This window comes from Drosophila pseudoobscura, chromosome X (assembly GCF_009870125.1).
Source record: "Drosophila pseudoobscura strain MV-25-SWS-2005 chromosome X, UCI_Dpse_MV25, whole genome shotgun sequence".
Taxonomy (NCBI): domain Eukaryota; kingdom Metazoa; phylum Arthropoda; class Insecta; order Diptera; family Drosophilidae; genus Drosophila; species Drosophila pseudoobscura.
Window position 1 is genome coordinate 16,779,306 of NC_046683.1, and position 21,717 is coordinate 16,801,022.

The 21,717-nt window shown below is 46.3% G+C and overlaps 2 protein-coding genes across 3 annotated transcripts; one reads left to right on the forward strand and one right to left on the reverse strand.

Moving 5' to 3' along the window:
- Positions 1–1,132: 1,132 nt before the first annotated feature.
- LOC4814511 (protein ILRUN) lies at positions 1,133–3,707 on the reverse strand. The gene is made up of 4 exons (XM_001354582.4): positions 3,541–3,707; positions 2,689–3,333; positions 2,336–2,631; positions 1,133–2,190 (listed from the first exon to the last, which is right to left on the reverse strand). Exons 2-4 carry the CDS (start codon positions 3,168–3,170, stop codon positions 2,051–2,053), a joined length of 918 nt encoding a protein of 305 aa, XP_001354618.3. The 5' UTR covers positions 3,171–3,333; positions 3,541–3,707; the 3' UTR covers positions 1,133–2,050.
- A 543-nt stretch (positions 3,708–4,250) lies between these two features.
- Fim (plastin-2 Fim) lies at positions 4,251–20,105 on the forward strand. Of its 2 annotated transcripts, none has more exons than XM_001354581.4 (5): positions 4,251–5,107; positions 16,872–17,982; positions 18,060–18,338; positions 18,401–18,654; positions 18,716–20,105. In XM_001354581.4, exons 1-5 carry the CDS (start codon positions 5,033–5,035, stop codon positions 18,932–18,934), a joined length of 1,938 nt encoding a protein of 645 aa, XP_001354617.2. In that variant the 5' UTR covers positions 4,251–5,032; the 3' UTR covers positions 18,935–20,105. The 2 variants fall into 2 exon arrangements, with proteins under 2 accessions (XP_001354617.2, XP_015041512.2); XM_015186026.2 differs by lacking the exon at positions 4,251–5,107 and adding an exon at positions 14,674–15,152.
- The last annotated feature ends 1,612 nt before the right edge of the window (positions 20,106–21,717 follow it).

A 21,717-nucleotide genomic window follows, 5' to 3' on the forward strand; every position in this document is an offset into this window, starting at 1 on the left:
CTTGATACGTATATTATATACAGGTAGATACATACATATAAAGATGGTTAATCAGGTCTGAAGACTGTCTTTCCATCCATCCGTCGGTCCGTCTGTTTGCCTGTTTCTAATCGATCGACGAGGATCAGATCATTGGGGTTCCTCACCTGAGAGTTATCTTGAGGCCAGTTTTCCTGAAATTTTCAAATGATCCAAGCCCAGCTTCACCTCCGATACAATTTGTTGGTGCTCTTTGTTATAAGGGTAAGGGTCTTATCAGAACATAAGCTGTCCGGGCCTGTAGGGGGATGAAGACCAATCTTACTTCCCACCCAACGAAGGGTGGTGTCCTTGAAAGACAGTTTATAGACGCAGGCAGCACCTCTGATCTCATCTGGGGTCCGGGGCATTTCTGGGACTTGAATTGATTCATTTGAATCGCTTATTAATGGCAATGATTTGTTTGTCCAGTGCATCTTTTTCTGGCTATGTTGAACTTTTGGCGTACTTTACCGAAGACAATTGACTGGGGGGTTGGCCAGGTGGATAATGGGTGGACTTTGGACAACATTCGTCGAGGACTGAAGGCCTAAAAGGTCTCTCAGAAGGTCCGATTATTCTGGATCGAGCATCACTGGCACTGCTAATATTTTGGCCCACACTGTAGGAACGCAGGTGTGTGTGTGTTCTGTTTGTTTCTTCTGCAGTTTTGACTCAATTACAGTTTTCATGCAACGGATTCCGGCAAGACGGCGCGCCGCCTGCAGCCAAGTGCAAAGTACAAAGTGCACGCATAAATAATGGCACTCGCAATCGGATTGCATGATTTGATGAACATACCAAAGCTAAGCATATGCTTTTCATAGTTGGAGCAAATTCGTCTGAATTCAATTTAAATAAGATAGATTTCCTGCTGAGCGGCAACTTTTGAAAACAAATCCGCTTCGCTGTGAATGGTCATAGTTCCAGTGCTGCCGTATCACCCAACAAAGACGGAGTGTGCTGCCAGACAACTGGGCTGCCACACCGGTGGAAAAAGATGAAGAAATGAGGACGGCTACAGGGCTGCCATATCTCCAGAGCAAATTCAAATAAAATTATTACGAGTTTTGTTTTCCCCCGTTATATTCCCGCAAAATAAAATCAACGACACTCTCTTTGTTCTTTTTTGCTTTTTCTTAGGCTTAATAAAACACTTAAACACTTATATGTCTAATTTTGTTACAGGGTACAAGTTCTTGAATGCGGGAAGAGCAACAAAAAATTTGAAAATAAACTAGAAAAAAAGAAAGTATTTATGCATTATACAATTTCGCGCTATTACACACATTCTCCGCTTCAACTTAAAACAATTTCACTTTATCTTCATGGATAAAAGCCGATCCTAGACGTCTGGCACCAAAATACAAAAAAATAAAAAGTATATAGATAGGAGAAAAGTAAACTACATATGAACTCAACAACTTTGCTTATACATACATACACGTAGGTATGTGGAGTTGGAGAGGATTTGTTGGATCTGTCTGGTCTGTGGTGTGTGTATATGGAGGTAGGTTCCCGCGAGGTAGGAGGGGAAACTGCTACATGGTTACATACACCTAATGGCTGCGGCTACATAATCGCATATGTATTTATGGGGAGCGGGTGTAGGGGAGGGGAGGGGGCTGCTTAAAAAAGTTAGATCTTCTTGTGAACAAAATTTGTTCAACAAATCCACTACTTGAGAACAATATTATGCTAGTCGAAAAGTATAGGCTTGCTGGATAATATAGGATAGGGGACAGACCTAAATCTTATAATAGAAGTCGCTCAATTTGAAACATCTGAAATGCCTGTGTCTGCCTTCACGAGGGGGGATACCCGCGCTTGGGTTGGATTTTGTTGTGGGAGGAGTTACTCCAATATGTATATGTATCCGATCCTCCCTCTGAGCCCGGGGGGAAGTACTCTGCTCTTTCTAAATTATTTTGTCTGTTGTTTCGTTTTTCTGAAAACTTCTTATGAAAATAATGCTGGAGCTGCTGAGGTTGCAGCTGCGGCTGCGGCTGCGGCTGCGGACGATTCACGCTGCTCAGTGTGTGTGCGCCGTTATCACGATGTTGATTTGCGGATAGACCTCCGGCTTGGCCTCCGACGTGATCAGCTGCACCATGCGCTGCTGCAGTTCGTCCTGGCTGGCCTGCGTCCCCGGCGGTATCATCCAAATGGCATCTATATGTGTGTGTGTGTGTGTGTGTGTGTTATTGGGGAAAGGGGGGGGAAAATAATCAATTAGAAATTTGTGCAACAATGGTGGGAATGCAACAAGTCTCAACGCCCCGGGGCAACCGGGTGTTCGGGCTGCCACGTCGCTCACCGCCGAAATACCAGCCATTTGGTGTGCAGAGGCGCCACATGATCGGCGGCTGTGTGGGCATCAGATCAGCCAGTATATCACAAGTTTCCCCCGGTCGCAGGGATGGTATATTGATGCGCTGCGTCTGGATGGGCGACGTCAGATAGCAGTTGTTGGGCCACCGCTCGGTGCCGTCGTTCTGCAGCTGGAACGCCTGCTGCTGGGCATTCACATGCTGCCCCTGGACGATCTTCATCGATGGCAGCGACTGCAGGCTGCAAAAGTCCAAGTAGCAGCCGACGGCTGTTTGCAGACTCCTTTGGGAATCAGGAAAATGAGTTCAGACCTATGTAACTGTATGACGGTTGCCTTACCAATTGCTCATCTCCAGATAAAAGCGCGCCGACTCCCGATTCATCTGGTTGTTCATGAGGCTCTGGAACTGACTAATCAGATCCTCATGGTCTGTGGTGCCCATGCAGCTGAACTGCTGCAGCAGCAGTGAGTCGATGTCAAAGTCGTTCGTGGGCAGGCCCTTCTGCTGGTGCGGCGCCGCTGGCGACGATGCCGGGAGTGAGGCTGGCGCTGACGAGGAGACAACAACGCTGCCCGTTGTACCGGGCGGCGCCGGCAGCGGTATGGCGATGCTGTTCGTCTCCATCATGGGATTTGTGGTGGTTGTTGTGTTCGTCGTCAGGCCAAAGAACGGCTCGCACTGCATCTGTTGTTGTTGCTGCTGGAGATTCAGCTGCAACTGCAGCTGTTGCTGTTGCTGGTGCTGGTGTTGGTGCGGATGCTGGTGCTGGTCCTGGCTCTCTGTGGCATTCTGGGACTCGTAGTTCTCCTCCACATCCATTGCGACAGCGGCGACTGCAGCGGCGTCGGCGGCGTTCACTCTGCTGGTTTCTGCTTCTGCTTCCGCTGCGCCTGTGTGGGTGCGGGGACTTGTTATTGCGGAAAGGCGAGCTCTGCTCCGAGTTTCGTGGGCTGGCGGGGCAGGTCTTTTGTTGCGGCGTACACTGTAGGAAATGTTGAAATGAAAATGCGTTTCAGCGCTTTGCTTTGTTGTTGTTTCACCAATCACATATACACACACATGCCAACACTGGACACACACACACGCACGCACACACACGAGCACACGCACACTAACACTTGCAGGCACGGCCCGGGTACAGGTACACCCACACACGGGCGGCAGGCAAGCACTCACGGAAGCGACCTACCTATGGATGAAGCAGTGTCCTCCGGCGGATTGGTAGCAGACGGACGTGACCTTAACGAAAAGGCAAATATGCTGGTGCGGACGATCTAATGCAATGATCTCGGGAATAAGCTAGAGCTGGGAAAAAATCGATTCAAACATCGATACAATTGATTCTTTGGTTTTTGGTGTAAACATCGGCTCTCTTTTGAGGAATCGATGTTTTTTGTGACCACTTGGACAAAAATTTGTATCACAACTTCCCACAGTGACGTGCCTCTTTCAAGGCAAATAATGTTAATAAATTGTTAATTTCAGGCAGGGACCAGTGACCATGGATCTCAATAGCAAAAAATTATGTTGCTTTCGATTTAATCGATTGAGTAGATTTTTTCTTAAATATCAATATATCGGCAAATAAAAACAAAAAATTTGTTGTTACTTTAAGACTTTAAGAACGGCAGATACGACACGCTGCAACGATGCCGAGCAGGCTGGTGGATCAAATATTTTAGGACCTTTTTGTACCATACTAGTATGTTTCGCGCAGTGTAGAGCAGTAAGTACATCGAACCAATATTATCGCAAGAACATAAAATATCGTCCATACGGGTATATCGATGTAGTATCGAAATACCAACGAAATCCGTGTCCGAGGGGGAGCTCTCCCAGCAAATTCTGATGGGATGTTTTCGATTTTGTTGTAACTGTGGGGCTAGTGACTCATCGATATATCGATAGCACTGCTTCGCGCACAGCGGAGCCCCCACAGACACAAACAATTCACTCAAACGCCGAGAGCGGATCGTGTACTGCGCTGCCCAAGCCCCACCAATTGTTAAGTATTGTTAACAAAAGTGTGTTGTGTACCCCGCACAGTAGCCGGCAAACGCAGAAAGCAGTGAAAAATATACAAATCCAGCCTCAGAAATAAATGATTCCCGGTAGTTGCTTGTAGATTCATTCTACAATCGATTTTTTTATACATTTTTTTTGTTATTTGGGAAAACAGTTACTGAAGTGCAAATATCAGGAACAACAACAATTACGAAAATTGTCTGCATGAGTGTGTGTGTGTGTGCTAAAGAGAGAGAGAGAGAGGGCATTTAGCGAAAATAACTTAAAGTGTAATTATAAAAAAGCAGAAGGTGCATCGTAGCGTGTGTAAGAGATTTAACAACACAATAATTAATAAAGAAAAAAACGTCGCCGACGCCACCCAAAAGAAAGTGTCGCCGCAGTCGCGTCGCTGCTACCACTCCAATATACACGCACACAGGCGCTTGCACAGACGTACACGTACGTAGCCGTAAAGAAGAAAAAGGAGCGCGGCAAAACAAGATTGTAAAGAGTGCGAGAGGGAGAAGGAGAAACGAACAAAACGCCGACAGGCGACAAAGTGAAATTAACAATAAACGCATAATTTATTTAAAATAACAACCAATCAAACAATCAGTAGAAATAATTAAGAAAGCGCGTCTATCGGCCAGCGAAGCATCCAAAGCAGCAACAAAATGGCAACATTAAATAAATTCACCAAAACCCTCTCCATTGATGAAAAGACAGAGATCAAAGAGAAATTTACAGAGGTAAGTGTAACGGTAAATCAATAAGAACTGTTCGTTCGACCGCTCAGTGCGTTTTGGGGGTGGCCCCTTCATCAATGTGGGAGGTGGGGCAATGGCTATTACCATTAAATGCCAATTGCATGACTCACACAAGCACACACACAGACACACACATATGCGGAGCTACAGAAGCGACAAACAAGAATATGTGGAAGAAGTGGTAAAGGCAGAAGAAGCTGCCGTTAACCCGGTGCATGTGGGCGTCGTCGCCGGCGAACAGCGAACGCCAGCGCAGTGGATACCATACCCCCGCCGCCGCAGCGGCTGCGACTTCAGAGCTGGCCTTGGAAAGCAACCCCCCATGAAGAGAAGAAAAGAGATGAGACGCATCACACACACACACACACACACACAGATGGGAGGTAACGGGGCATGTGGTGCTGCTGCTGCTGCTGCTGTGTGTACATATGTGGGGGTTGAGAGGAAGCAGCAGAGTAAATATCTCTCTTTCTCTTTGTCTCAAATTACGAATAGAATATGCAAATTTATAAAAGTTGCACTCATCTTACGCATAAAATCCTCTCTGGGTAGTCGGCAGTCGCTGCAACTGCCAACAAACGCATGCGCTCTCTCTGTCAACGCACAAGTTCAATGTCGCTGTTGCTGTCACTGTCGCTGTCGACTGCGCTGCCCGTGCGCCCATCCCACATCCCACTCATCCACTGTGACGCTATGACTAACAACAAACAAACACGCAACGGTAATGGCCCAACTGGACTGTCTTTCACTTGAGGAGTATTTCAAGGGAATTTCGGGAGAATATTATTTGAATACGAGTATTATTCATTTATTTCCATAGTATGACAACATTAAAACGGCACGTAAAAGAGCTGGCTGCCAGCGGTGCTGTTTCTGCTGCTGCCGATGGTGGCTGTAAGAGGCAGGACGGAGCTAGGGAGGGGGGGCCAGCTCTGAAAACCAGTTTCTGCTTAAAATAAAAATCTCAAGCCCCGCACACACACAAACACACAGAGAGACACACATGCAAAGCCACTTGGAGAGCGTGAAAAACTACGTCTCAGCCCTGGCAACGCCAACGTCGCACAGTGGGTGCTGATGGGGTGGATGGGGGTGAGAGCTATCAACCACAGCTAGAAAACAACCCGAACACCAGGCCTCCGAAAATCCCAAAAACCAGGGCGAGTTTTCATACAAAATATTGAATTCCCGAAGAAAAGACTTACCTTTTGGGGCGAACTTCAAATAAGAAAATCACAGCAGAAAAAATTTACATTTAAAAATACGTTTTGATTTCAATTTTGAAATATTACAGTTGACTAGCTTCGATCTTGTGATAAAAAGCCAAATAATAATACAAATGTCACTTCCGAAAAATCTTGAATGTATCCAATCGAATCGGCCCACTGTGCGATCGCTTACGGGTACCTTGGTTCAAGGGGCACACCAGCAGTCAAGCTGGCAGCAGTTTCTGTTCAATTATTATGCACAAATTTAATAGTTTGCAATTGTTTCTGTTCTTTGTTCCAACCCCACCCCCTCTGACCACAGTTTGGATGCATGTGACCGGGCAGTAATATTATTTTACAGCTTTTGCTTAGCTCGTGATTCTTGGCTGTTCCAACAAAACGAAACACGCCCACGCTGCACTTGCCCGGGGGGCTGGGCCGCGCTGCCAGCACAGTGCCCGCCATTCAGTCGAGTTGATCGCTCGATTGCAAGAGTCTGTGCCAGCAAGTTGGCAGCTCCTTCTGCACGCGCGACCCGTTAATCAGAAGCACAATGCGGGGGCATTGTATGCGTTATGGGGCCAACGAGTGTGCGTGGCCAGCGAAACGATTAATACTCGCCACTCAAGAATCGTAAAATGAAAACAGGATAAAGAGAAACACACACACACAGGCACACACACACACGCGCCAGAGCATTGTCTGATACGGGGGCGAGGTCAGTGCGGGGGCAGCGCTGCACTGATTGACACTTGAGAGCTCGGAATCTGTTTTCGTTTCGTTTCGTTTCGTTCTTCGGAGAGAAGCGAGGAGGCGCGCGCGCCTAACGATGACTAATGCAAAGAGGAGGGAGTGGCGGCGGCGGGAGAGCAGCAGATAAATCCAGTTCCGCATTCAATTGCTGTGTAACGGTTCTTGGCTTTATTGTTTTCTTGCTCTCGAGTGTGCATGTGTGTGTGTGTGTGTGTTTTGATATCCTAAATGAAGGTTGTGCGAGTAGTCGGAGGAAAGCCACCCACCCCCCCTCCCCTCCTGCATATATACTTGTACACTTTTCGTGTCAGATCTGTTAATCCTGCTTTGCCATCGAAGGCAAGCAGTGCATCGCTATTTGGGCAGGATTAGCACATACACACCCACACACAGGGATGTATGCGCTATGTGTGGGTGTTGTATGTCCAAAAACAGTGAGAACAATGTTGCCACACTCCACAGCAACACACCCACTCACAAAGCACTGCTTTTGTTGTTTTGTGGCTCCGTCTTCGTCTTCGTCTTTGGCTTTTTTTGCGTGGGAGTGTCAGTGTTAATTGCCGCAAAGCCGCGCATGTTGAGTGGCAGTGGCAGTGGCAGTGCCCCAATGGGGATGAGATATGCAATGTGTTTTTATGGGGTTTATCGGGGCTGAATAATGCTCTTTGTGGAGTGTTGTGTTGCATGTTGTTCCCGCTCTCGCTCTCTCACTCCCTACCGGCGGCACATAATTCATTTGGCTGCGCGTTTATTAGGTCTGTCGGTTGTTGTTGTTTCTCCGATCTTACTGTTCCCATTCACACACACACAAACACACACACACGACAGCACTCTGTTGCTGCAGCTTGGCTTTTATCAACATTGCGGATACTGCCTCCTCACTCAAGTGCATTTTGAGTGGTGCCCCCGAGGGGTAAGGCGGGGGCGGGGGCTACTTAGGCACTTAAGCATACTTTTCATTTCCATACGGCTGTTTCCCCTGTCCGCTTTTAATTTCTTTGTCATTTGGATGCACATGCCAAAGATTTTTGAATACACTGTCACTCAAAAGTCGTCGTGCCACACCACTCCACACTGGCATGTATGTACAGTGGGTCGTGATGTACAGTGGACACTGGACACTGGACAGTGGACAGTGGAGGATGATATCATTTCTTCATAGAAAGACAGTCACGTAAATGATACGTGTTTGAAGATTCTTTCAATAACAAAAAAGAAAAATACAAAAAACACTGCCATTATTTATTGTACGAAGCAATCCCATATCGATCCATTTAATCGATTGAGATCCTGGAATTTTCTAGTTCGTTCGTTCCAGTGTGCACCTTGGGGGTGGGGTGGGGGGCACTAGTGAAAGTGCCCCCATAATGCGTTGATTGCGTTGCATGTGCGGCGGATCGGTTGCAGCTGCATCCTTTCTTTCCCCCTTTCTCTCTCTCTCTCTCTCTCTCTCTCTTGCCACCGTCTGTCCTTATGCAAAAGTCGTTTGGTCTTTTTGTCGAAGCTTTTTATTTCCCTCTGCCTTTTGTGTTTTGTGTTTTGCTTTTGCTGCTTTTTTTCTTCTTTCTTTTTTTTCAGCTGCTTTTGCGTGCAGAGTTGCTTGAACTCTGGCCAGCGCTTTACCTTTTTGGGGGCACCTTGGAGTGGCGTGGAGCGGAGTGTCTGCGCCCCTGCCGCCCCTGTACACCCTTCCAAGAGGGTATTTCTTTTATTTCCGATCCTCTGCGGTATGGAAACCCCTAGATATCGGATCTCTCTCTCGATCTATCTATTAGTGGAGCACAGCTAAAGCTAAAGGGTATCCAAGAGGCCACACCCCGAAGTTTGATCTCTTTTCGGGCTTCACTTGACTCGAGAGGGAGAGAGAGACAAAGAGTGACAGAGAGAGCGAGATAGGATGAGGGACTAAATGGTTATATGGTTAAACGAAGAGACATGGATGAATTAGTGGCTCATTTTCAATATTTACCCGAGTGTAACGGCCCCCGACTTCCCTGTCGCTGTCGCTGTCTCTGTCTCTGTCCATTCTCCCTCTTCCTCTTCCTCTCTCTGTTTTTGTTTGTTTGTGTGTGTGTTTTTTTTGTCATCGCACTCGTTGATTAACTGTAAATTTGTCATAATGAACTGCAGAGCCGCAACAGTAGCAGCGACGTTGACGCTGACGTCGACGCCGACTTTCACAGCGTTTTGGTCGCGTGCGCCGCCTGGAACTGGAAGCAGCGGCAGCGGCAGCGGCGTCGTCGGCGTCGGCGGCTGTTGGAATGCTTTGTTGGAATCCATTCAGGCATATCCAATGCAATTAACACCCGCCTTTGGCTGTGCCTTTACCTGTGCCTTGGGCTCTTCTCCGCTGCGGTGGAACCAGCGGTTCATTAGTGAAACTAAACGATCTCTTAGTTCCACAATTGAACCCGCTTGTGCTACCACTTGACACTGACACCACTGCCCCGTCCCCGGGGCAATTAGCAGCAGCACCCCCAGTGGGTGGCAAGTGGCAGCTCCATGAGTCACGTTTTTTGTAATTTATATCCTTGTGACTAATATGTATGCGTATAATCAGTCTCAGTCCGCCCCTAGGGACACGGAGCCACACAGGAGCCACTCCCTGGCCAGCACACAAAAAAAAACCAAAAACTAATAACGATTATGTATCTTAGAATGCTTACAATATATGTATTCCTGCACTCCACCCAATGAAAAATATTCTAACTGTGGCCCGGCCCTCTCTCTCTCTCCCTCTCTTTCCACCAACGAAGTACCACTCCACCTTAAAGGAACTCAACTTTACAAGAAAAAGAAGACATATATTCGATTCTGTTCAGTTTAGATGACAGATTAGCTCTCTCGAGGGAGCTTTCGTTTGGAGAATACCATAACTATATTAAAACCCCTAAAATATATCGAGAGTTACCTCGAAAGTGTATACAAATTTATGGATTCGATTGTGATTCAAACAGTATATGCCCAGCATTGGAATATATCGAATATTAAGGTCCTCATGATCTGTAAACTCTCTGGCAATGGTCGTAGTCTTGTAATACCACACAGATCCATTAGCAAGACATTCGCAGTCGCAGAGGATGTGGCATGAAAGGACAGTGTAAGTGCATTACTGGCTTGTCCGTGTCCGTGTCCGTGTGTCCGGTCCGGCACTGTGGGGGGCTTGTTGGCGGAAATGTGTCACTGCTGATTATACAATTGACTTAACTTTTTACATGATGATTCGCGCTGTCTTGAGTTTCGCAGCGGATTTCTACATAAAAATTGATTACGCTCAAAGCCTGCCAGCGAGTAATAGCAGCAGAGCGACAAAGACAGCAGACAACAGACGAAAGACGGCAGACAGAAATTGCTTTACGTGTTACAAATTTCAATTGACAACGCCAACAAATATGTGTGTGCCTATTATATGTGTGTGTGTGTGTGTGTGTGTGTACGCAAAATAAATAATACGAACACAAGTGAATGCGAATGCGAACGACGACCGACCGACCGACCGACCGACCGGCAAACAACAACAGAAAAAGAAACGAAGAGTAACGCCGTGTCGTGTGACACCGTTTGACGGGGCCAGGCGACAAAAGTGGCGCAAGGGAAGTGATCAGAGCATAGGATATAACGCCCAGCGATCTTGCGGCTTTCAGGCTTTCGGTTTAAGTCCCAAAAGGATCAGTTTATATGCCCTAATCAATCAGTTATTTGGCTTCCTCTCGACATACATTTTTGATTCATTTTTGGGCCTCAAAAAACTGAGTATGCCTAAAATCCATAAGCAACCTGCGGAATATAGAAATTGATTGTTAATATAATTATTTTGCCATGTACTTAGATTAATAATCAGTAAAATAGATAATGACAATAAATAAAAATATAAAATGTTTAATACAAATAAAAATATAAATAATAAAAATGTAATATATAAATAATAATAATAAAAATAATACAAATATGAAATATAATTAATAAAAATATAAATGATGAAAATATATATTTTTTTTATTATAATTAGGATTGTATTTTGTACTTGTGATTATAAAATAGTATCACTGATACAATTTATTTTGTTTGCTGTTACTGTTAGAGCTTATAAAACGGTAACAGACAAAAATACAATGATTAAAAAAAAAACCCGTGTCGTCATAAACGAAGAATTTGGTGGGGGGATATTATTTGGTTCAATTATCTGTCGAGGGATAAAAATATGAAAACAATAATACAAATATAAAATATATGTAAATATAAACAATAAAAATAAAATACATTAAAATAATATAATAATAATAAAATAAAAAATGAATAATAAAAACAAATTATAAATTAAATAAATAAAAAACAAATAGTAATAATAGTAGATAATACATCAACAAACTGGAGTTGTAGTGTTAGAAGGGAATCAAAAGCTAAAGGCTACAGCTACCGTCCAGTGTTGTGCTGAAAGGGCATCGAATACCATGGATAATTATCAGCTAGTACCGCTCGTAATACAGAATGCAACCCAGGGGTGATGGGAGGGGGGTAATGGCCTCCCATTTTACTCCGCTCTTGTGTGTAGGGTGTACCTCTGTAGGCTGCCTCTCTCTGCTGGGTGGTCTTTTGTCAGTCACAGTCGTGCAACGGTAAGCGACTATCTATCTATCTATGTATCTTTGTATCTATGTAAATATGTGTGCAGCATGTAGCATATCATCATCAGCATAGTCGTGGGCTCATTATTAATTTTTGTTCAATTGATTTCCTTTGACTATATTTGAAAAGCACTTGGCTGGGGGATCGGAGGATCGGCGGATCGGAGGTGCTGCGAGTACGAGTCTATCTATCGTTCAATGTTGATTAACATGTTTCGGGCCCATGTTGTTGACTCACGTTCAATCAGTCGTGTTGCATGGTGTATGGTGTGTGCTGTGGGGGGCCTAGTGGTTGATGTAATGCTGCCATTGTTGTCGAGGTCGCGACACACTGAAACACTAAAGAGGCAACGAGTGAGCGAGGGGGTTACGGGGCCATAGAGCATACAGCATACGGAATACGGCATACGGCATATAGGATATGTAAACGAAGCGGGGGATACGTAGGTTTAATGCCTTCGTGCCAGGCATTTTGAATGGAATTTCAACTCCGTTCCACTCGTAGAAAACCGGTTCGGTTCAACGAAAGCGAAAAAATAGCGCACGAAAATAAACAAAGTATTTTCTTGTTTTGTGTGTTTGTTTGTGTTTCTCCTAATTTGCTTTATTACGTGTTCATGGGACCAGGTGACATTGCAATGTGGGTTGCCATTACCTCACCCCAGAACCCTGGTCGTACTTTGTCTTTGGCGGCTTTCCCCCTAAAAGCTGAGCAAACAAGCCAACAAACAAAACAATCTTCAAGTCGGTTAGCATCTATCTTCCCCTACCCCCCAGCCCCCCACTCCCGTCTTGCTGCTAATGAACTTCATTTGCTGTAAATTGACTTTAAGTGACAATGACTAAGCCTCGTCGAAGGCAACACAACGATACAGTAGATACTCGAAGCTTGGAATACCCTTTGGAAGATACCCAATAAAGACGAAACGATGAACACCATCTACAGATCCCATATGCTCCCATAAGACCTCATCGCTTACTTCTCTACTGAAATAGAGGGTATTACTCCCGACTCACACGCACCGAAAGAGGGCCGCTCATTAACAAATATTTCGCGAGTTTTTTTGGTCATAATTATCATTAGGCAGAGTTCTCTCGTTCAGGCAAATGATGTGAAGAGACACTGACTGAAAAACTGGACTCGTAGAAAGTTTGTTCTTTTTTGTTTTGCCACAAAACCCAAAAATCAAATACATTTTGGCAATTCCACGGGGGTCACGTGTGATCTGCGATGGCGTCTAGCAAACGGAAATCAATTAACGATTATTGTGCGGCACCTTATCGACGGTGGGCTCCACAGTCTCTAGGGGGAGTGCAGGTCCACCTATTCCACCTTCCAACTGCGTTTATTGGCTGTATAAGACTTCCAAAAACACCCAAACAGAGACGATTATGGAATCTTAATGGAAAATCAGCTGTTTCTTACATATTTCTTTGCAATTAAACGGCATATTGCCAATCACGCGTGAACGTAACATCTGTAAATGGGAATGCCCATTTTTGTTTGAATGGCAGATCATTTCCACTGATAGCTTGTGCTCGAGGAGTGGCTCCATTGCGATCGGACACAGTGACTGGAATGACTGGCCCCAGGGCGGGGAGGGGGCGCCTCTGTGTATCGAGGGGGAGCGATAACGTGTAAATTACGGTGTAAAGAAGTCGCCCCATAAATGTGACACAACAATTCTGGGATCATTCCGCTGGATCTGGTGCTGTAACTCTTTTTCGATTATGTTCTTCCCACGTCCCCTCATACCCCCCGCACCTGCTGATTCCCTGCCCGTTGGGTCTTATCATGGAACGACTTTTCATTATCTTTGTGGAATTTGATATACTATTTGTTGTACAAGTTATTACTTAAATGGCAATTGCCACATAATTCCCGGCGCTGATACAATGCCTATTAAAAAACCAATTACGTTTAAATATCATGTCTCTGTCTCTCTATCGGAGGGGTACAACAGGGTACTATCCTCTCTGCCACACACATACATATATACCTCTCTCGACAGCCCTCTCTCGGTGTCGCCGTCTCTCTTTTTGCATTTGGCCAAATATTATCGATGCGTAAGCAATTCCCCAAAATGGTTCTTAACACTTGAGCAGAATGTTCGTGGGTTGGCAAGGGTTGCCCTGCCGCCTGGGAGGGGAAACCCTAAACCCAGCATGACTCAGGCGAAAACATAAAAGCTTACATAATGCTTTCATTTTTGAAACGTTTCAACATGAGTCACAAAAACTATTGGTAGTCCATTGAATATCCCATATCTGATGCGCCCTGGCCACCCTGTTGCAGAGAGCAGCACCACCACCTGAAACTGAAACTCGGCTGTAATCACATACGCTCCCATTGGTATTGAGGTAATACACATATATGCTCCTACAGTTATTGATATGGGCTGACGAATGGACTCGATTCAGGCCACAGCAAGGTGTCGCTCACTCGCTCACTCGCCGCTCGCCTCTCGCCGCTCACCTCTCGCCGCTCGCCTTATCAGTCTCCCAGCGAAATACCAAAAATGTTTGCGCACACATGCACACACAATAAAATGTGTATAACAGGTACTATGTATCACAGAGTATCTGATTAATTGGGTGAAACATCGAAATGGAAATGCATTTCGAGAAAACCCACTAAAGCCCCGCAAGTTTTAAGTTTCTTTCTTTTAGTTGGGATCGCTTTGAGTAGAGTGAGTAATCCGGTGTATTGGCAGGGTGCACTCTCTCATGATTCAGGATGGGCATGACGCCGCGTCATTCTTCTATTGAATGGTATAGGCTCTCTCTATAGGTTCTCTCTCTCTCTCTCTCTCTCTCTCTAGCGCCCGCTCTCGCTCTTTCTGTGCTCCGATAAAGCTGTAAAAAGCGCTGTGCGATTTACACAAGGCTCTGGGCTCTGGGCTGTGGCTCTGATAAAAGAAAAGGCATAAATAGTCCATGGCACTCCAGTACTCCAGTTAGTACTCAGTTCCAGCTTGTCCCGGGTGTATGCACGACCGTACGTAGCGGTATTTAGCGAACAAATCCTTGGCTCTCTCTCTCTCTCACGCGCTCGCTCTCTCGTTGCCGTATCACTCGTTCGTTTCGTACGATCTCTCGCTGCGATACCTAAATAACGGTTAACCCGACTGTCCGCCTGGGTGCCTGTGTGCCTGTGTGCCATTCCATTCCGTTCGTAGTTCTTGCCGGTGCTCCAACCACAGCGATCGTGTCGTGCGCGCCTCCACCTGATCTCCGATCCACTTTGACCCTTCCTTCGTGTGTGTGCGTGCGAATCAATTAACTCAATTTTTTTGTTGTTGTTTATCTTTGCTGAACCATTAGGCAAATCGGGCCAAACAAATACAGTAATTCCCAGTGCAAATCCATCGCATCGCAGAAATGGCCGATATCCAGACCACCGAGGAGTACAGGCAGCACCTGGAGGAGATTCTGCCCGATGTAGGTGTCCCCGTAGGAGCATATCTTTGCGAGTTTTATTACTCACGATTTGGGGACTCACGTAATCACAGACTTTGTTGCCTCTCGCTCTCGCTCTCTCTATCGGTGCTTCTTGGCGCACTTTATGGCATTTTAATCGATAACACAGACACACACCACCGTACGGTGAACACCCCTACAGTGAACACCTGCGATAAAGTGCACGCGCTTCCACTCCAGAAATCAAAATCACTTCCGTTGGATGTCAGTCATAGAATTATGTGTACCCATTCCTCGATTTTGCCTATCAATATGTGGCATGTGTTGAACCCCCTCCCCGCACCCCTCCGCCCTGCCCCGCCCACTGGAGGCACCACCAGCCACCCCCTGATATCATTACCATATACGTAATCGAGTGCTGTTTTCGATTTTATGTTCCCTCATCTTTTTTTTTTGGTTTTCGGCGCACACAAACATTTATCTTATCGGCAAACAGCAAAAGCGGAGCAATCAGCGAGCCACCCCACACCCCACCACCCCAACACCCCATCCGATCCCACACAATTTGGCAAAGCACCACCCAAAAGCCCCATAAATTCCAGAGTCCACCGAAAAGCATTTCACACCAAAGCCAAACCCTGACCGGCCTTGCCGGGCCCTGCCCAAATGTTTGGTTTTCCCCCGGAATAAGGCGATTAGGAGGCCATTGGGTTCGGGATATTCGCACAATCTGGTCACATTACCATGTGTTCAACCTCTGGCCATTATAGGCCACACTTTCGACTGAAAGGCCCTGCTGTATGACGCGCGTAAAAGCTCAAAAGATTACAGATTTCATAACTAAAGAAGGATTGTTGGGAAACTATGAATGAATAAAAGAATATTGAGGGTTTGTGTGAGGAGTGAGGAGTGGATTGATGGGTTTACGGACTAATTGCTGATAGAAAAACCGACTTTTCTTAGTCATCGAAGACATTGTATTGTGCATCCCATAGAGGGGATTATACACATAAACAGATATCCGTTGGGGCACTCGAGTGACTGCTGTTTCTCGAGTGATTCATTGGATAATTTACAGAGAAAAATGTGTGTTGTGGCTTTCACTTTTTGGGGTATCTGTGGCCTGGCCAAGAGCCATGATTGCACACTCTCGATCCACTCTGGGCTCCACCTCCACCTCCACACACGACCCAGCACCCACCTCTGCACCATATAATTTCGAATGAACAGTTTCCAATGATATGCCAGTCAGTCAGGTGAAAGATACTTCGCCACACGGGGACGGGACGGGGAGATCTGAAGGAAAAAAATGGAAATTAAATTCGATAAGGCGGCAGCAGTGGAGCACACAGAGACGCAGGCTGATAGATAAGAGTGGGGGCCGGCCATGGTGGGGCTGGGGCAGAGGAAGGGGGTGTTCAGATAGAACAAAACAAATTTTTCATACCTGTGCTGCATGGTTGAAAAATGGCAAAAGATAAACCAGCAGGCGCCCCAATGGATATGGGAATGGGAATGGGGGTATGGGAATGGGAATGGTAGCTAGCAAAACAGCAGCACATTGGCGGAGCGGCATCTGCTTAGCATTTCGATTCGATTGATGAGTCAGAGAGATGGTCAGAGCGTCGATCGATCCAGTGACCCAACCAGCAGCAAGCAAACGTCAAGTGCCCGACGGGTGTTAGTCATCGGAATGGATTACTCATTGATTTGTTTGGTTTTCGCTTTGGTCATTTGCAGCTGGACGCCAACAAGGACGGCTTCATCGACCTGCACGAGCTGAAGGATGCCCTCAATCAGGTGGGATTCAAGCTGGCCGGCTATCAGGTGCGCGAGATGATCGATGAGTTCAAGAGCAAACAGAGGACGGCGCACCAGGGCAAGCTGAATCTGGAGGAGTTCGAGACGCTGTGCCTGGACCTGAAGAGCAAGGACGTGGCCAGCACGTTCAAGACGGTGGTGTCCAAGAAGGAGAACCTGGAGACGCTCGGCGGCATGTCGAGCAGCTCGTCCGAGGGCACAACGCACTCGGTGCGGCTCGAGGAGCAGCTGGCCTTCTCCGACTGGATCAACTCGAATCTGGGACACGACAAGGACCTGCAGCATCTGCTGCCCATCGACAGCGAGGGCAAGCGGCTGTATCTGAGCATCAAGGACGGCATCTTGCTGTGCAAGATCATCAACCACTCCTGCCCCGACACCATCGACGAGCGCGCCATCAACAAGAAGAACCTGACCGTCTACAGGGAGTTCGAGAACCTGACGCTGGCCCTCGTCTCCTCGCAGGCCATCGGCTGCAACATCGTGAACATCGATGCCCACGACCTGGCCAAGGGCAAGCCCCATCTGGTGCTGGGTCTGCTCTGGCAGATCATCCGCATCGGCCTCTTCAGCCACATCACGCTGGACAGCTGTCCCGGCCTGGCCGGCCTCCTCTTCGACAACGAGCGGCTCGAGGACCTCATGAAGATGTCCCCGGAGGCCATTCTTCTCCGCTGGGTCAACCACCATCTGGAGCGTGCTGGCATCCGGCGCCGGTGCACCAACTTCCAGTCGGACATCGTCGACTCGGAGATCTACTCGCATCTGCTCAAGCAGATCGCCGGCAACGACGCCGACGTCAATCTGGATGCTCTCCGCGAGGCCGATCTGCAGTCGCGCGCCGAGATCATGCTCCAGCAGGCGGGCAAGCTCAACTGCCGCAGCTTCCTCACGCCCCAGGACGTCGTGAACGGCGTCTACAAGCTGAACCTGGCCTTTGTCGCCAATCTGTTCAACAACCATCCCGGCCTGGACAAGCCCGAGCAGATCGAGGGACTCGAGTCCATCGAGGAGACGCGCGAGGAGAAGAGTAAGTGCAGTCGAGTGCGACCGCATGGCGTCGGCATGCAGTTTGATTTAACGCCTTTTTGTCCTCCTTTCGATCAGCTTACCGCAACTGGATGAACTCGATGGGCGTGTCTCCGCACGTGAACTGGCTGTACTCGGATCTGGCCGATGGCCTGGTCATCTTCCAGCTGTTCGACGTCATTAAGCCGGGCATCGTCAACTGGAGCCGCGTCCACAAGCGCTTCACGCCGCTGCGCAAGTTCATGGAGAAGCTGGAGAACTGCAACTATGCCGTCGATCTGGGCAAGCAGCTGAAGTTCTCTCTGGTCGGCATTGCTGGCCAGGACTTGAACGATGGCAATGCCACACTGACACTGGGTAAGTGTCGCTCTCTCTCGCTGTCTGTGGAGCTTTGATTTTGATTTCTCGTTGTTGTGTAGCCCTCATCTGGCAGCTGATGCGCGCCTACACCCTGTCGATTCTGTCGCGACTGGCCAACACCGGCAATCCGATCATCGAGAAGGAGATCGTCCAGTGGGTGAACAACCGCCTGGCGGAGGCCGGCAAGCAGTCGCAGCTGCGGAACTTCAACGATCATGCCATTGCCGACGGTAAGATCGTGATCGATCTGATCGACGCGATCAAGGAGGGCAGCATCAACTACGAGCTGGTGCGCACCAGCGGCACGCAGGAGGTGAGTGCTCTCGTACGGCCACCAGGTCGCAAATGATACTCATTATTGGTTATTCCTGCAGGACAATCTGGCCAATGCCAAGTACGCCATCTCCATGGCCCGCAAGATCGGTGCCCGCGTGTACGCCCTGCCCGAGGACATCACCGAGGTGAAGCCAAAGATGGTTATGACCGTCTTTGCCTGCATGATGGCCCTGGACTATGTGCCCAACATGGACAGTGTCGACCAGAACAACCACAACAACAGCACCCCCGTCGTTGCCACCAACAACAGCAATTAGCAAACGTCGAACGGCAAACCGCAAAAACAACTCAATTACAAAATATATAAAACAAAATGAAGGAATTATGGATAAGAACGAGATTGAGAATTAGAAAGAAGGGAAGACTAAACCAGGCGTTTCGTATTTGCTAATTTACTCTAAAGCTATAAAATTGTAAACAATTGCACCCCGCGTCCTCCCCCCCTCAAGCTCCCACCCCCCCCCCAGATTGTTCTTCTAACGTTAATTTTTTTTTATTATTCATCGCTTTCGATTATTTGTTTTATTATGTATTTATATATATGCGAGGGCCCCCAATTGTAATTAAGCGAACCATTTTGAGAGAATGCCGCGCATCTTTTTTGGGTGCCTGCGGCGGCGGCGGCGGCGAGTTGAATGTTTCTTTATTAGATTTGTTTAACAATCGTTTAAGTTATTCAGCCACATAGCAAACAGCAACTGCAACCCCCACGGTAACCTTATTTTATAAATAAAGGTACTACTGCGTATCTGTGCCTGCTATAAACACGAGGCAAAGATTTACGTGCAAGATTAAGGAGAAATGAAAGATGTAATATTAGCAAACGAAATGAAGAGAAAACAATTAACTTTGTAATATATATACAAAAATATATTTATATAAACGATAACGATATGCGCCTATATACATACATACATTCATACATACATAAATAGCATATATAAAGATATATATTTTTGCATAAACACGTTGCCAGATCGGAGAGACAAGGGAAGCACGGAAACACGGAAACACGGGAAAGGAATTCAAATCGGAGAACGAACGAGGGAATATGATATGATACGATGGAGGAATAATTAACTTTGTATTTAGCTTTTTTTTGCAAGTAATTGTAAGCCGCTTTTGTTTATGTTTTTTTTCTACATTTGTTTAACTCTATTTCTATATAATTAAATACTTGTTTAACTTTGCGTTTAAGTGCGTTAGAGCGAGATGGCAGCAGGCAAGCGCTTCCATGGCATAGAAAGAGCAAGCTATACACGGCGAAAGCGAAAGAAAAAAAAAACAAAAACGGGGCAAAGAAGGCAGAGAAGTGGAAGCCAACAAATTCTTAGTGCAATGAGGCGACAAACAAAAGATTAAAGAACCCAGAAACAGATATAGTAATAACCTATGCATAATGAAAGTAAAACAATAAAGTAAATATATAAAAAACAAACACCATAACTGTGTACATTACATTCTAGTTAGCCGCAATGGACGCCATCCAAGAAGTACAGACTCCGCGGATAACCATGACCCTCAAATGTATGCATATTGAACGATAGCCATCATATTCTACCCGTCTGTTGGGTGGGTGAATTAGAGCTCTGCTTGGATTCAGGGTATTCATAAGATCATAGCTCATACTCATGCGCCTTCGATGCGTTCGATCAATACGAGTCCTACCCTTCAGTCGGATTCGAATCAATCCAAATCTATAATCCCTAAGAACGAAGAGGGCGAAGCAAGTTTGTGTGTTGCTCTCTCGTTCTCTCTACCAGAAAATCAAGTGTAGAGTGAGCGAGAAAGAAAACCGAAATCGATTGGGAACTGACACAGTAAAAATTATGGGATTCACCACATTCGCTCCGCGTTGGGCGAGTGATTCGAAGATATGAGAAAACTGAATCAATTCGTTGGCCCGTTCAGACAGGGCTCTAGAGGGAATATACATACAATGTTTAACGGCTTCAAAGGGTTTCTTCATTCTATAATTTTCCCTGCTTCAACGGAAATACAATTTATAAACTATGTTTTATGAAGGACTAAAGAAGACTGTATATTATATTCTTTTTAAAGACCGTTTAGGTCCGGCACTGACGAACAGAGCGGGATAGAAAGTGATGGCCAGAAAAGATAATTGAAGTACCAGTACCACGAAGCGTCGAACGAAAACTGATGCCATTTCTTGTTACTTTTATAGTCGTTTGGTATTATTCATACATCTGAGATCATTCATGCGCAAATTCCTCAACGTAAGAACATCGTATGTACCTGTGCCCATGACTCAAATATGTATTTTGTGCGTACTCGTATGCCTTCAGCGTTTTCCACGGAAAGAGCGGTCTACAAGTATTCGCTATGGTTACTGATCCAAGATATGAAAAACGAAAATATTTATGGGTATGCGGCCAAGTTCCGTCATAAAACCATGCCGATAAGGAGAGTCGACCCATAATCGACTGGCAATCCACTGGGGATTCGCATTCTAGGTATACGGTGTTTCGGACCCTCCATGCTATTATCGGAAAGCTTATCTGATAAGACAGTTCTCACGTGGCCGGTGACAACACGACTATGCCGCTTCCATTGAAGGGCAACGATAGAAATCACATTGGCACGGACACCTGCAGAAAGCAGAAAGCATTAGGGGAGTATGTGTGTTCTCTTTAAAGAAAATAATACATTTTAATCAAAACCAAACTGCTAAATTCTAATCCATTGGGAAGAGAGGGAGAGAGGTCATTCTCTGGCCAGAGAAGTGTACAGGTGTCGCATGGAAGTGTTTTGGATGTCAGCGTTATACTTGATATTTTAAGTGCTATTAGGACCTATATCCTATATCCATTAACAAGCTAACAACTTGTTCTTTCAAGTACAAAAGTACGTGAAACTTCTTCCTAGACTATCGCTATTTTTCAAATTCGTCAAGGGTTATCAAGTTAGGAACTTAGATCGTCGATTAGCTTGCTTCGGTTTTTCGACATATCATGGAAGAGTTCTGTATTTATAAAAAGATAAGACTTAAGCCAGAAGCTTGCAATTTTGTCAAACCCAT